This window comes from Manacus vitellinus, unplaced genomic scaffold, assembly GCF_001715985.3.
Source record: "Manacus vitellinus isolate BGI_N305 unplaced genomic scaffold, ASM171598v3 scaffold_53_pilon, whole genome shotgun sequence".
NCBI lineage: Eukaryota > Metazoa > Chordata > Aves > Passeriformes > Pipridae > Manacus > Manacus vitellinus.
Genome location: NW_021940637.1, coordinates 3,831,349 through 3,846,338, shown reverse-complemented (window position 1 = coordinate 3,846,338; position 14,990 = coordinate 3,831,349). Strand labels below are relative to the sequence as shown.

Sequence of the window (14,990 nt, the reverse complement as noted above, 5' to 3'; positions counted from 1 at the left end):
ATTGGACTGTGCTCTGTAAGTATTCACAAGGTTGGCTCAAACAGACACAGTCATGTTGCTACCAGTTTTTTATTTAATAGACTATTTCAACTGAGGTAGAAAATCTGTTAATTCCTGCTAGTAAAAGCTTGTGCTTCACTAAATTTAGGGTAAACCTCATGTTTTTGAAAAGGGGTAACAAAGGTGGGCCAGTGCAAGACAATGTAACAGGTAATATAACCTCTTCAGTTTAAAAAAAACATTTCTTCATAATGTTCTTCCTCAGATCCACATTAATCTTTAAACAGTGATCACAACAACCTTTGGGTACTGAAAATTTTTAACTAATGATTTAAATTACCTACAGTCAGGAAACCAAATATTTAACAGCCCATGCCATAAAGATTTGAAAAATTATCACTTACATGAAATTCTACAATTAAAGAGGAAAAACATTCCTCTTAAGAAATGGGTTAGCCTAAAGAATCCAACAAAACAGAACCTGGTTCTTCATAATAAGTATTTTATTTCTTTAGATTAAGATGTCTACTGTCATTTGCAGATTTTTTAGGACCATTAACTACTAACTTGCTAAGAATTAGACAAGATTGAAAACTACAGCATTTCTGTTGTCAGATAACCCAGCTATGTGTAAATTGTATAAGTGATGTGCTTTTTGCCATCCAGTGTTTCACTGGCAGATTCATATGTTGAATATAAAGAAGTTGCTAACAACATTTTGTACTGCTATAGTAGGTGTCTATCCTAGAACACCTGTTGATTCAGTACTGTAGTTAAATTTAAAATCAATATAAAGACCCAACTAAATAAGTCTCCTGCGTGGCACCTCAAGATTTATTCAGCTTTTAAGGGTTTTATCCTAAATTTAAATAAACCAAATTCTTCAAATCAGGGAAGGTTAATAACATAAAACCTTAAGTGTCAACAATTCTGCCCAACTGTCATTCCATGTCCCTGTTCCTGACGTACCTGTGACAATCTGCTCAATGCACGTGAGCGGGACATCGTGTTCTCCGAGCAGGAGGTTTTTAAAATGGAACTTCTGAAACACATGAACTCACAGGCATTAATTGCAGTTCTGCAGTTTGCAACCAGATATACAGCACAACTTTGAAGAAACTAGGATAAAAATCAGGCATGCCTGGGCTTTTCTAACATGTACCACCCTTGCCTCTTCACGGGCAATTAGAGGTTGTGGAAGCAGCCTTCTTGTGCTGGTGAACTGCACACCCAACATTTCAGAAACCCCAGTAGAGTATGCAAATTAAGCTCAATATTTGCACTGAATTTACTGAATTAGCCTCAAAAATTACCGGTAGAAATTCAATACAATCTGAAGTGTAAAATATTGATCGAATATAAGGAATCTCCAATTATTACAGTAACCATAGAAAGAAAAAAATATTAACTCTACTTAAAGGAGCAAGTTTTGACAACTACTTCATGTCAAAAATTAACCTTTTGAAATAGCTTTAGTCAAACTTACCATTACTGAATGAGCATTTATCTACTTTCAGAGCTTTACACAATGCTTAGGTTTTTTTAAAAGCCAAAAATGAAAGTGCAAACTTCACTGAAAATACTACACAGCTCATTACTTGTACTTCCCAACAGTGCAGTGTGCTGTGCTGTTCAAAAACGGATCAGGGTTTTGAATGTCACATGTTCTGCTTTGACAAAGACAAAAGAGTTTCTCTCTCCCCTTTTCTTGTTGCTTCATGTACAATGAAAACTCATTTCATGGTTACTCTGCCCTCCATCAGTAACACCAATAAAACTCAGCCACATGAAAGGCTTTGCTGATCTGACACTGTTCAAAGGAACATTTGCAATTATCTCCTTCAAGGAGGAACAGTTTGTTTACAACTCCTGCTTTGTCTTTGGTCAAACCACTTCCCGAGGCAGCTCCACACACAGAGGTGAGCAGAGCTGGATGTACCTCTGTGCAAACCTGCTCTGTTCTGATCCTCTCAGTGAAGGGATGGAACGGCAGCACACCGGGAACAGGACAGTGGAACCTCATCCTTTAGCCTGCTTTGTTTTAGAAGGCATCATGTGGATATCAGACCTGAGCCATTCCCTGTGTTTCCCCTGGCACACTGCCCTGGTGAGCAGCGTGAGCAGCAACAAACCTGCAGTGGCATCGGGTCATCCGTGATGAAGGAAATCTTGAAGTTGGTGCAAACCAACTTGCCCCACAGGTCATACTGGCTCGTGTCTGTTGCAATGCACTTTCTTACAAAATTCACTTCATTTACCACGATTTCACCTTAAAAAGAAAAAGGGGAGGGGAAAACAGAAGCCTTTATACATCTTGTAGATACAACAATTTCTAAGTCTGTAGTACCAAGAAACCCTTATCTCATTACCTCTTTCAAGTTATACACCTCTTCTGGGTAAACCTGGAATTTAACTAACACCAGTCCAGGGGAAAAAAGAAAACTACCATTCCAAAATGGACAATATTGTGCAGTAGTTAAAAGGAAAAAACAAACAAACAAACAAACAACCCCAAACAACCAACCAATCATAAAAAACCAACAAAACAAAACACAAAAAAAAAAAAAACGACAAAAAAACAACCCACAGCCAAAACCAAAAAAACTACACAATGCTTTCCCTATATCCAAGAGGAAAATCTGCAATTCTCAACTATTAAAAATTCATTGGTTTGAACAACAGCGTCCTTTAAACAAAAGCATACGTTCCTGTACTTCAGCTAGTATTTATTTTAAAAACTGAAATTAGTTGGATATTGTTAAGTACTTCAGAGAGTTTTACGAACTTCATGAATTCAGAATTATCAGGTCACATCTAGTTTTGTATTTATAAACAGATTTTCAGGTGATTTCAAAAAAGAAAAACCAGAACACAAACACATTTCAGACATTCTACTGTGACTGTCTACTGAAGGAGACCAATCATTTTCCTTTGCAAAACAGAGATCTAAATGAAGAAAAAAATAAATTATGCTAATTGGTCTGGCATAAGTCATACAATAAAAAAGCACATAGGCAAATGAGACTGACGATGACTTAAAAAGCAGAAGTAAATCACTACAGATAATGTTACTTTTTAGTTCTGCAACGGAGGTTTCTGGAAGCAAAACAGCAATTCTTACTTCAGGAATTTAACGTGGTAATCCATTTTATCCCTGTGTAGGACTTTTGCTTCTGTCATCAGATGAACCATCTCCAGCTGCTGCTGTCTACCATAAATAGTGTGGGAGTGGAAGTGTGTTCCAAGAAAAGCGTAATTTCATACTGGCTGTAGGTTTCTGTTTAAAAAAGACTGAGGACTAAAGATTGCTGAAGCCTAATTTGCTCATAATAGGTTGGGCATATTTAGTCCCAGTTGCCTGAAATGCAGAGTGTCCCGTGTTTTGCATGAAAACAGGCAGTTCTTTGGGTGGCTGTAAGGGCACGAATCAGTTATTGTGAACATAGCTTGGAATAAGCTTCCCACCTGTCTCCTGATCCAGAGAAAGTATTTTCCTCAGATAGTTCTCACTGCAGCCACGTAACCAGACGTTCAAAGGACTGTCTTTAGCATCCTCAGACACTTGAGTAGAAATGGACCTTTTGCCAGTTCCTGCACATGCTCCTCACCCTGAACTATTTAAATCCACTGTCCTACTGGCTCTCTCACCCCTAATCCGATCAGGGATCAGCATGGAAGTTACTAAGAGCAGCAACAGAATCCCTGCTTCTAGTTCAGTCGTGATAAACAGCTACAAAAATCTCTCAGACTAAGTCTGTAGCCCTGAGCTGTCAGAATTATGCTTGAAGATGTCAGGAGACAACTTTCATTGACCTGTGGTTATCATACACACACATAATCTATGCCAGAAGTGGCAGGAGTAGTGAAAATGCTCTATAAGCAGATATGCTGGAGCTTTAAAGCCTTTTCTCAAACACTACTAAACTGTGCTTAAATAAGCTTTTGAATTTGAAAACAAAAAATCTGATTCTGACAGCGTCAGTACAAATAGTTAAAGATCAGCCAAGTCCACAGCAACTGAAAACAATGTTTTATAATGGGGTACATGAGAATGACAAGCCCTACTTCTACTAAACGCTGCAATGAAAATGTTTCAATACTTTTAGCAGGGTCTGGCCTGAAACTTCTTAATGCCCAGCATTTCTTCTAGTAAGCCATTTACTTAAATAACTGCAAAAGCCCAAACCATATACTGAAGTAATTTCTCCTCACAGTTGGTGTTAAGTCTTCAACTATTCAATGTCAAGTTCTCAGTCACGTGTCTATGAAGCTTCTCCTCTCCACAAACTGAGTGCTCCATATTTTTTATTCTGCCCTCTCAGTACTGCCAGTGTATCACAGCATTTCTAATAAAAAAATATGGAGCGTTAAATACACCATGAAATGAAGTGCAACTTCCATAAGTATTTTTTGGTATAACATTCTCTTATCTGTTATCAAGTATAATATTGTTTAGTATCACACTCTTGCTAAAAGCACAAATTACTATTACCAAACTATTCCAGTACTTCATATCTTTGATGCTACAATACATACAAATATCTTCATTTTGAATCTACTACAGTTTAAAACTTGCCTTATCATTCTCTTACCAAAGTCAGCCCTTTTTACTTTCCTCCTCCATTCCTCAGAATTGTGTGGCTACACTGCAACATGTTAATACTAATCCTATTCCAGTGCACCTTCATTTAATCTCATTTCATCCAACAAAAAACCATTCTGGATTTTTTGGCCTCACTTCTTCCTTGCTCTCAAGTTGGCAGCCCTAACAGAGAGCTGTCAGTTTTGAACCTGAGGATTATGGTGTGCCAGGACAGGGAGTGCACCCACACGGCCTTCACCCGAGGGGCTGAAACATTTACAATGAAACAGGAGAAAGTTTGCAATGCCAGTTTAATAACTGCACTTTCCAAACACCTCTAGAAACTGACTTTCTTTTAACGCAGGTTTGGAATTTTATATTGACCTGTCTTTTATCCCTCATTTGGATATCTCTAATGAGCAATATAAAAAGGTGTGAATTAAGTCAAGTTTAGGAAAGCAGATAAACAATGTAAGTAGTAAGTGTAGGACTTGCACAATGAAGCTTTCTTGTATTTGCAGTTGAGTAGGTGATTTTTCTATGCAAGTGTCAACAACAGAGCTATTCAGAGATATTACACTGCACCTTTCTACAATGTAGCTGCTGCTTTTTTCCAGTAAACAGTCACGAGCTGTTCCAGACAGCAAACAGCAGTCAACACTTCCATGTGACTCCAAGAGTCAAAGAATGATCTCAGGCGACAAGAGCAGTTTGTTTAAACTCTGACAGGAAACCAGAAGAAAATTTAGAGTTGCTACCCTTACACATAAAGCCTAATCATTTTTAATAAAAATATTTCTACGCTGAACACATGAATCAGAAAAATAACACAAGAGACTGAAGAATCTGTCTAGCTCGTAAACCCTCCATTAACACACAACATCAAAATTGTTCAAGTTCAGAGAAATTCTGCTAAATCTCCCAAAAGCATGTAAAATCTGAGTGGTTCATATTTTGGATGTTAAGAGAATTTGTGGTATGTATCTAATCCACCATAATGCACTACCATCAAAATAAAAATCAGGCAGCAGGGCATGGGAACACCCAGGAACTGGAGCCAAGAGGGGCAGGACTGAAGGTGCTGAGTGCAGGGACCAGCTGGGGAGGGACCCACAGGTGTCACAGTTGGGGAGGGACCCACAGGTGTCACAGCTGGGGAGGGACCCACAGGTGTCACAGCTGGGGAGGGACCCACAGGTGTCACAGCTGGGGAGGGACCCACAGGTGTCACAGCTGGGAGCAGCAGCACCCTGTTCTCCCCAGCCTGAGGTCACACTGAGTCTGGGCCAGGCTCTACTGCAATTTGTTTCCTCAAAATTTGAAAACACAACCCCTAATCACTAATATCCTAAAATAAAGGATATTCTGCACCATTTTCCCCATAATATTTTTGTAACTTTTGGTGCCGTGCCTCACAGGATCAAGTTTAATTTTTTGTTTATCTTATGAAGGTAGCAATTTGTAACTTATATGAGGAACTCTGGATCTGATACCTGCATAAATACAAATCACACAAAATATCTAAAAAATTTGCTTAGCTTTTTTGTGTATTTTGTTATCAATCACAGGGTAATCAGACAATAAGAAAATCTGATAGATCTGAGAAAATAAGCAAGAACTGCCAGAATTAGCACTGCTTTAGAACTTGTATATAAAAATTTTCCTTTTTTCTCTAGAGGCAACACTCTGGATTCTTTACAGCAGCAGGAGATGCATAAATAATCCTCTTTCACCTATTTGGCCAGTTCTTATGTTTGCTGCTTTAAGATTCTGTATTATCTTAGCTTCGAGTTCAAGAAACACACCAACAAAAAAAGACACCTCAAGCAATTAATACTAATAGACAATCTTGTTATCACATCGAGAACCTGGCACTTGCTAGAGGCAATGAATGGCTGAAATCATGCTCCATAAATTAATAATGCAGATGCTACATGCTCGGTAAGTTTGCAGGTACCCTACATGTTGCTAAGGGAACTTTTCCAATGCTGCACTAGAAGCACAAGAAGAGATTTAGCAGCATATACTTTCTTTAATGAACATTGAAGCTCTGTGGGTATGTTTGGTGTATGTTTAAGGTCTGATAGACATAAGGACAATAGAGGTTATTAAGTACTTTCTGCAGTCATATAATTTCTACTTAAATTAATAAAAACCTAGCACCTAGTGGATACACTTAGGAAACAAAACCCGTTTCTCATTTATAATGCTGATAGTGATTATACCCAATTAAGACAACAGAAAAATAGCTTGTTTACACGAAAGATAGTCTTATAAGCTCACAATAGAAAAGCTCAAGTTAATTCAAGTAGCCATTTAACCATTAAGACTGGAGTTCACTTGTAGCATGATTAGCAAATAATTAACTTCTGGAAATTCCCGAGTAAGAATTTCCAATAAAAACTTCATTAATAAGTAACTGAAATCTAGAACATTTTTACCCATTTAGCTGCTCTCTTGTAGAGAGAATACCAAAACTGTATGAGTTTATTAGTATGCAACAAGCATTGAGATGTAAATGTCTCTAACCCACTTCTAAATGAATCTTCTGTTCAGTGTGCTCAGCCACTTCCAAACTTAAGAAAAAAGTATTTGTAAGCTCATGAAATAATTGTCTTTTGTCTTTTTTCTGATTTTCATGAGCTCTTACAATGTATTTAAGGTATGTGAAGACAAAAAAAGCTGCACACTATTGTAAATGTCACCTGCCTTTCCCCATAACTATTTTTCAATATTTTCATGATTAAAGAACAGACTACATTTAATTTTCTGTACATCTGCAGAAAGCAAAAAATAAAAACCAAGTAAAATGTTGTTCCAAAAGGACAGCTCAATTCTGTGATATTTGGGGAACGAAAAGCAATTCAGATATATTCTATTTGCATTAATTTTTAATAGCAGAACCTGAGATTTCTGTAAAAGAATAACTCTGGCCACTGCTTGGAGAGTGGTGTGCTTTAAATGCACAGTACCAAAAGAACTTGCTTTGCCAATCTTAATTGAAAATTGTTATTAAAATACCATATACATATATTGCACAGTTTCTCTAGTGTGCTGGTAAAGAGAAAAGAGGAAGAGTATGGCAAGAGCTTAGATAAATTTCAAAAATGCTCAGTAAGGAAAAAAGTAGCAAAAAAAGTAAAGGTTTCTGGGTGAAAGTCTTCAAAGATCATCTCTTCATGTCCCATGCACAATAACAGGACTAACATCAGTATTTGCCCTATAGCGGCCAATCTTTGGGAACCTGAGAAGATAAGTGCTTTTCTGAACTAGGATGGGATGCTCCACAAAAACCCCCACACACCTCAGAACCACAGCGAAGGACACAAGGAAGTAGAGCAGGCAACAAACAGGTGCTCAGGTGGTAAGGAGGAAACACCCATCAGGTCAGGAGCAAGTCTCTCATTGCCAACTAGATCAGAAACAAAGTATTGCACGAGACTAAAAAGCTGCTTACAAAGCAGCTTCAATCCAGCAATTTGTATTACCCCTAAAATAGAAACATTCATTCCCACCTCCAGCCTCATGCTGGCACTGCCATTTGTGACGGTTGCACCAGAGAACTGATCCAGCCGAAAACAATTCTATACATGCATTTTTCCCTTCCTTTTTTTGGAAGTTCTGATTTCATCTCAATTAGCTCTCTGATCTGGCTTGTTCTTTGGTTGCACAAAAAAAGTGTCAGCATCAAGGAGTTAATAAGAACACACACCTGTGGTGAGAAAAATGGAATTATAACCAGCTCCTCTTGTCATCAGTATGCATTGTTGGGCCAAAGTAAAATAAACCCTATCACCAAACCCTCCCAACAAAAGTTTAGTGATGATTTGGTCAGTCTGTAATGTGAACAATAGACAAGCCAGTGAGGAGGGAGCGTCTTTTGTGTTTCTCATATTTTTAGTCTGGCTACATAAACTACAGATTCCCAAAGCCTGACTCTGCCTAAACAATATAATCAGTAACAACTTGAGAGGACTGAGGTTTTCAGCCTGTTATTTTATAACTGTGTTACCAATACAAGTTACAGATGCTGAAATTGTAATGTATTACTGGGTCTACCTTAAATTATGCAGGTTTTGCCTAATAAATAAATCAATACAGAAACATATGTTTAGAAATTACATCTAAATTAGTTCACTGAAGATTTACTTCATTGGAAGTAAATATAATTGCCAGGAGACAAAAACCCCAGTAGGTGGGTCAGCTCAGAATCTACACTAACATTTTATTCCCTTTCTGGACTTTAATGACTTGTACCATTAAATACATGTGGGACAGAGTGGACAGACACTAATTAGTTTGGGAATCCTTTGCAAAATGCACATGTAGAAACATTAAAATGTTTAATTTTAAAACAGGTTAATCCTTCTACCTTTAAAGAATTATTTCCATATTGTCCTATCATTAATCTGTTGCACAAAGGAATGTATATTTGTAGATATTTGCAAATACTTGGAATACATTACTAGTCAGAAATTTTCAGAGATGTCATTCAAGACAAAGAAGGCAGAACAAAATTACTCCATTCAGTAAAACCTACTCCTACTCCAGACTGCCTTGGTAGTACTTATATCATGCCAGTCCTTAAAAAAGCAAAACCAAACACAGAACAAGCAGTTAACTGAACCCAAACCATGTCTGAAAATTTACTTTGAGTCAAACAAACAAAAAAAGCTGTAATAGAAAAAAGCATTTACTATATACTTACTGGAAGTGATGTCTCATTTATTCTAAATATAAGTCAAATGTTTGGTTCTTTTTTAAACTTCTTACAATATGAAAAACTGCAGAAAGTTTCAGATTTCATATCTAGAATTCAAAACTCTCATAATTTATTTAAAAGCTTTTGGTAATCTTTGTGTAGACCACAAAAAAAAATCCTATTTTAAAAAAGCTTTAGGGAATTGCATCACTTTCCAAATTGCTATTCTGATTTTCTAATCTGGCCATTTTTAAATGTTGAAAATAATTTCACGCTCCTGCATGACACTGATTCCTGAAAACAAACTATAATTACAAAGCTACCTCACTTTCCTAATCTTACATTCTAACTTTAAAAACGAACAAACTTCCCCAGTAACATTCCAATGGCCAGCCCTGTAATATGATGTCTTACCTGGCTGCACGGTGAGCGCCCTGGGAGCACCCCACAGCACTGGGGATGAGACCCGAGAGATGGGGGTGCTCTGGGAACAACCAGCACCTGCCTTCTCACGGGGTCTGTCCAGGTGCCACCAGCTCTGACAGGCTGGCACGTCCTGAACAGAGCAGCAATGCCTTCCTGGAGAACAACTCTTTCCAGAGCTGTCCATGGGAAAACACACTGACAGGAACAGCATTCCTACTCTGGGAAAACACACTGACAGGAACAGCATTCCTACTCTGGGAAAACACACTGACAGGAACAGCATTCCTACTCTGGGAAAACACACTGACAGGAACAGCATTCCTACTCTGGGAAAACACACTGACAGGAACAGCATTCCTACTCTGGGAAAACACACTGACAGGAACAGCATTCCTACTCGTACAATTGGACAATCCCAGTTTTCCTCTGAGCTGTTAAGGCAAAATGACTCCTAATAGCGCGACAGGCAGAACGGGCAGACCTCTGGGGCTGTGCATTACCCTCACGTTCCCAGTGCCTGTTCCTCACCCACCCACCCACCCAGCCCTGGGCATTCCCTGCACGCCAGCACCTCTGGGCTCAGCACTGGGACACCACCAACCACAGGAAAATGCCAAGGAAGGGGTGCAGGAGCCCAAAGCAGTGAGGAGAGAACATACCTGGGGAACTAATGCACACAGAGTCTCATCCAACACTGCATTCCCTGCTCCTATCACAAGATGTGTTGCAGCTGCTCTGGAACACATGACTTAATGTACTAAGGAATTGCAGAAAGCAGGAGGGGGGGGGAAGGAAAAGAGCTGGGAGTTAACTTGCAAGAGAATCAGACTCTTCTGAAAGATTAAAACATTCCAGGATCCAGTCTTAAAAACCTCCTACAATTAAATTTCTACAGTCAGCTGCCTTTCTAAGGGCACACGTATGCAAAAAAAGCAAAGCAAACCCAAAAAGCAGGTGGCAAAGCCAATTGGCATTACCAGATAAAAGCCAAATATATCCAGTGGCAAAAATCTTGAACATGATACACAATTCCACCTCAGCAGGAGCTCAGCACAACTGGAAAATGTTCATGGGTAATCAAAAGAATGATTAAAGATACAGAGAGGTTCCTTTATATAGGAGCAACTAAGACAACTAAGCTAGAAGGAAGCAAAACAGAGCAGACATATAAGTTTGAAAATCATGACTCGCATGGAATGGAGGAATATGATTTGATGTTTGCTGTGTCATACAAGAACTAGGATTTATCCAAAGAAACTAGATGGTGGTAAGTTCAGAACAAACAGTTGGTAACAGCATATAATTAAATTGCTGAAAGGGTTACCAGATGAAGCTGTGGGTGATAGACGTTTACATGCCTACAGAAAGCGACTGGATAAATTCCTGTAAGACAAACACAGCAAGAGGAACGAAATATGGTAGCACTGTCTCTGTGGTGCCCTGTGACTCCTCACTTGGGGCTCCCCATGAGGTTACTCCAAGAGGGAAGTCCCCATTCCCCAGCTGCACAGAGCCGGGAGGGCAGGATGAGGAGCTGGGAGTGCTGCCTGTTCAGTGCTCTCTTGTCCCTCTGTGCCAGCAGCCACCACCAGCAAGAGGGTCCAGCTGGCCATGTCCTGCTGGACACCCCCCACGGGTGTGACCGCACACCAGGGATGGCAGTAAAGTTGACTTCTACCATCGGACTATGAAACAGGTTGCAGACACAACAGACACGACTGCTTGCAACTGCAGCTCACCACCAATAACCCTTTTACTTGCCTTAACACAAGCAAGCCTTAAGGACAAAAATTACTATCCTAATTCATTTTACTTCTGTAATTTTACTGTATAAACTTTTAAAAACAAAAGCAACTACACCATTTCTAGGCTTCTTGTAAAAACTTACAGGTAACAACTACTAACTTAATGTACTAGCAAATTAGTACTCTGACCAACAATTTAACTAATTCAAGTGGACACTAAGATTGGGGAGGAACAATCCTTTTCTCACACTCAATCAGGTGCTCCATTGGTTACATAATTTCCTGCAGAATATCCTGCGTGAGCAACACTGAAGATCTTTTTGCCTGCTCTTGCCCAAACCACAGTGTGGCACTGGTCCCAGTACAGAGCCTGGACTGGCCCGTTCCCATCCCTATGTTGCCCCCTCTGCACACTGCCTGGCCACTCCAATCATGCAGACACACTCTGCACTGTACTCCAGTTATGCTGTACAAGGTTTCTGACTTGAAAATGCTACAGACATGGTTAGGGAAAACAGGCTACAGCTGATCACCAGAACAAAACACACCTTCAGGTTTAACAGCTTCACACTTCCCCAGGGTACACAGGCCAACTTCCTACCAGCCAGGCAGGCACTTTAACAGGCTGGCTGGTAAACTACCTGCTACTTCAGTAATTTTCCTCTGTGACATGTTATAAAAGCAGCTATGCAAACAAACAAAGGGAAAAAAAGCGAAACTGTTACAGAGGCCAACTCTTCAACTAACTCTGAAGCAACAGACTACAGAGCCACACTGGGAAAACAGAACTGCAGAAAGAAAAAGAAAACATCTCTATAACTCCATCTCAAACCTAGATCATGTATTTTGAAATGAAATAATACCAAATTCTATAAAATTACTTGCTTTTCCCTACTGCAGTATCAGTGTTGCCACTCACAACCAAGGCTTCATTTGCTTTAAATATTTGTTGCTTTTCCCAACATACCACCCTCCTCAGGGCATATACTTCCATGGGAATATGAGCTTTTGCTCCAAATTCTGAAGAGATGCATCTATTCCTCTGGAGCCCAGAAGAAACTTTAAAAACAAATTCTACAGGTTTAAAGTTAATTCCAGTAAATATTCTTTTTTTTTTTTTTCCTAAAAACCTCCTCATTATGTTACTGGACATACTTCCTAGCCTGGAACTCCCTCTCCTAATCTCCACTGCACAGAAATACAAGTTAGACAGCAGGGTATTCAGCTATTTTGGAATTTCAGTTTTTAGTAAGCAAGCCACTCCCTCAAAGTGACTATATTTTAGGAATCAAAAGCTCAATACAACCACTTGCAGTTTCTGAAGAATACTAAAGCCAGTGACTGCTTGTGCTAACGTAATTTAATTCTCCAAAAGAACTCATTAAAAACTCCACCACTTGAAGCATAACAAACATTCAGCCACTCAGGCTTACCTCTGTCCCTGAGAGCAAAAGCAATTTCACACAGCTATCAAGGATAGGTTATTAGGAATGCCATACTCAAACTGTACTTGCAAGGAAGTGCAAGCCAGCCTTGATATAATTAAATTAATTGGAATTTGGCCAGAAACTCGGGTTATGACAAATCCAAAAGCCAGTCTATCCAACAGTACAATGTGTACTTGTTTATACACTTTTCTACTGCACCATCTGATGACAGGAACGAAAAAAAAAATGTGTTTAGGCCAGTGCTTAGCTTTAAACACAAAGAGTTTCATTTAAGTAATTTAAAATAAGTCATTTCTAAACTCCCCTCCTCCACTCTCATACAGAGTAGTTAAAGGATTTTGTCAGAGCTACTCTGTGGCTGTAAGAGCAGTGACTTCTATTATGAAATAATTCAAAGTAACACCTTCCAGTGATATGGAGGTGGAAATTTTAGGTCATATTGTAGCTTCTATACAACTTTGGGCAACTTACTACAAACGTCCCAAAAGCCATTAAATGCTAATATCAGAGACAGTGCACACAAGCAAAATGATGCAAACAGGGAATAAATATAAGCCAGTTGAGAAAAACAAGTTCAGCCAGCACCACTTTAACTGTACTTGGGAGTTCACAAATAAAGAACGAATCACACCGCAAAAGTTACTGCACAAAGTCAGTTTCTGTAACTGCTCGTGGCCAGGGCCCACAGCAAAAGCAAGATGTGCTGCAGTTTGAGAAAAGCAGCCTCGTCCTGCCTTGCATTTGCTGTGGAATGTCTCAGAGAGGAACATGCAGTCACTTCCTTGTGAGTCAAAGGCCTTGGATGAGTATCAACTGCAACATAACCAATGAGATGCCAAGTGCTAAGCAGAAGTTTTGCAAGTATAAAAACATAACTGTATTTCAAACACCGAGCAATCACAGTAATGTATTTTAAAGTATTTATGCCTCAAGCAAAATCTGTATTATTTTGTTTCAAGAAGAGTCAGTTGTTATTTACTCTTTCAGTTGAACCTCTCCCACAATATTTCAGTCCCTTAAGCTTAAGGTACCTCACTGCACCATATCACATACAAATCAGTACTGCTTAATTAGCATTAGTACTGCTTAGTCCCATATAAAGAAGTGACAGAAAGAATTTTTAAGAGTAAGCTGTTTACTCCTACATCAATGTGTGTGCAAATTCACATTTTTTAACACACAATATGAATAAAAAAAATGCAGTATAGCATTGTTTTAAACTCAAAATTACCATTAAAAACCACAAGCCAAATTTATTACTGTGAAGTACAGTCTGCAATGAAAGTTATCTCGAGAAAAGTAGATTGTTCCTTTGATACCTGACAAAAGGCTTTTAGAAATCCTCATTGATCAAACCATCATTTACCAAAGATTATTTCTTATTTAAAATATGGAAGTCATTAATTTTTATAAATATATAACGATGAATAATAATAATAAAAACATTGCTTTTCTCACCCACACACTAAAAAGACTATTCTGTAGAGGTCTGAAAACACAAATTCCAAAATTACCAAACAGCTGCATATTCAAAAAGAGAACGAATAAAGATGACATTAAAAGTTTTCCAGTAGAGAAGTCAATCATACCTACCTACCAGAACCAGAAATTCTCTTACTATTTTCCTTTAAAATAAAGGAAGGCTCCAGCCCAGGCTGTGGTACTGGGCTCTGCACACAAGTACATGTCTGATTATCTGACAAAAATGTAGTTATTAGTAGTCTTCCAAAAGGTGTCAAGAATGTCGAAAAACTTACAGTGGTTTAATTTCCAATGCTCACAGTGAAACCAAGACATTATTCTACACGTACTAAAGCATCACACGGGCAAAATTGCCTATCCATGTATGTAGTGTTTCGGGCAGGCTAGAATAACTTTCTACAGACACAAATATCATCACCTTTTTCTACCCAGAAATTACATTCCCTCAAGGAGCAATGCCAAGACGAAAACATACCAAAATCAACACCAACAAAGGTTATTTGTCAAATCCCTGATTTACGCCTACCTGGCAAAAGCACTGGTTCCAGCTTTTTAATCCTTGGTTCTGACGCTATGTTCTCTTCAGCCTGGAGAACAAAAAAAAA

The 14,990-nt window shown here is 38.8% G+C and overlaps 1 protein-coding gene across 2 annotated transcripts in view; it reads right to left on the bottom strand.

Moving 5' to 3' along the window:
• The window catches only part of MTMR10 (myotubularin related protein 10), a 33,800-nt gene that overhangs the window by 17,698 nt on the left and 1,112 nt on the right, over positions 1-14,990 (bottom strand). For both annotated transcript variants that reach the window (XM_029963150.1, XM_018081473.2), the window contains exons 2-4: positions 14,912-14,972; positions 2,133-2,269; positions 970-1,042 (exon numbers count right to left, since the gene is read on the bottom strand). In XM_029963150.1, coding sequence (XP_029819010.1) covers positions 970-1,042; positions 2,133-2,269; positions 14,912-14,972 — 271 coding nt within the window. The remainder of the gene's footprint in view (positions 1-969; positions 1,043-2,132; positions 2,270-14,911; positions 14,973-14,990) is intronic.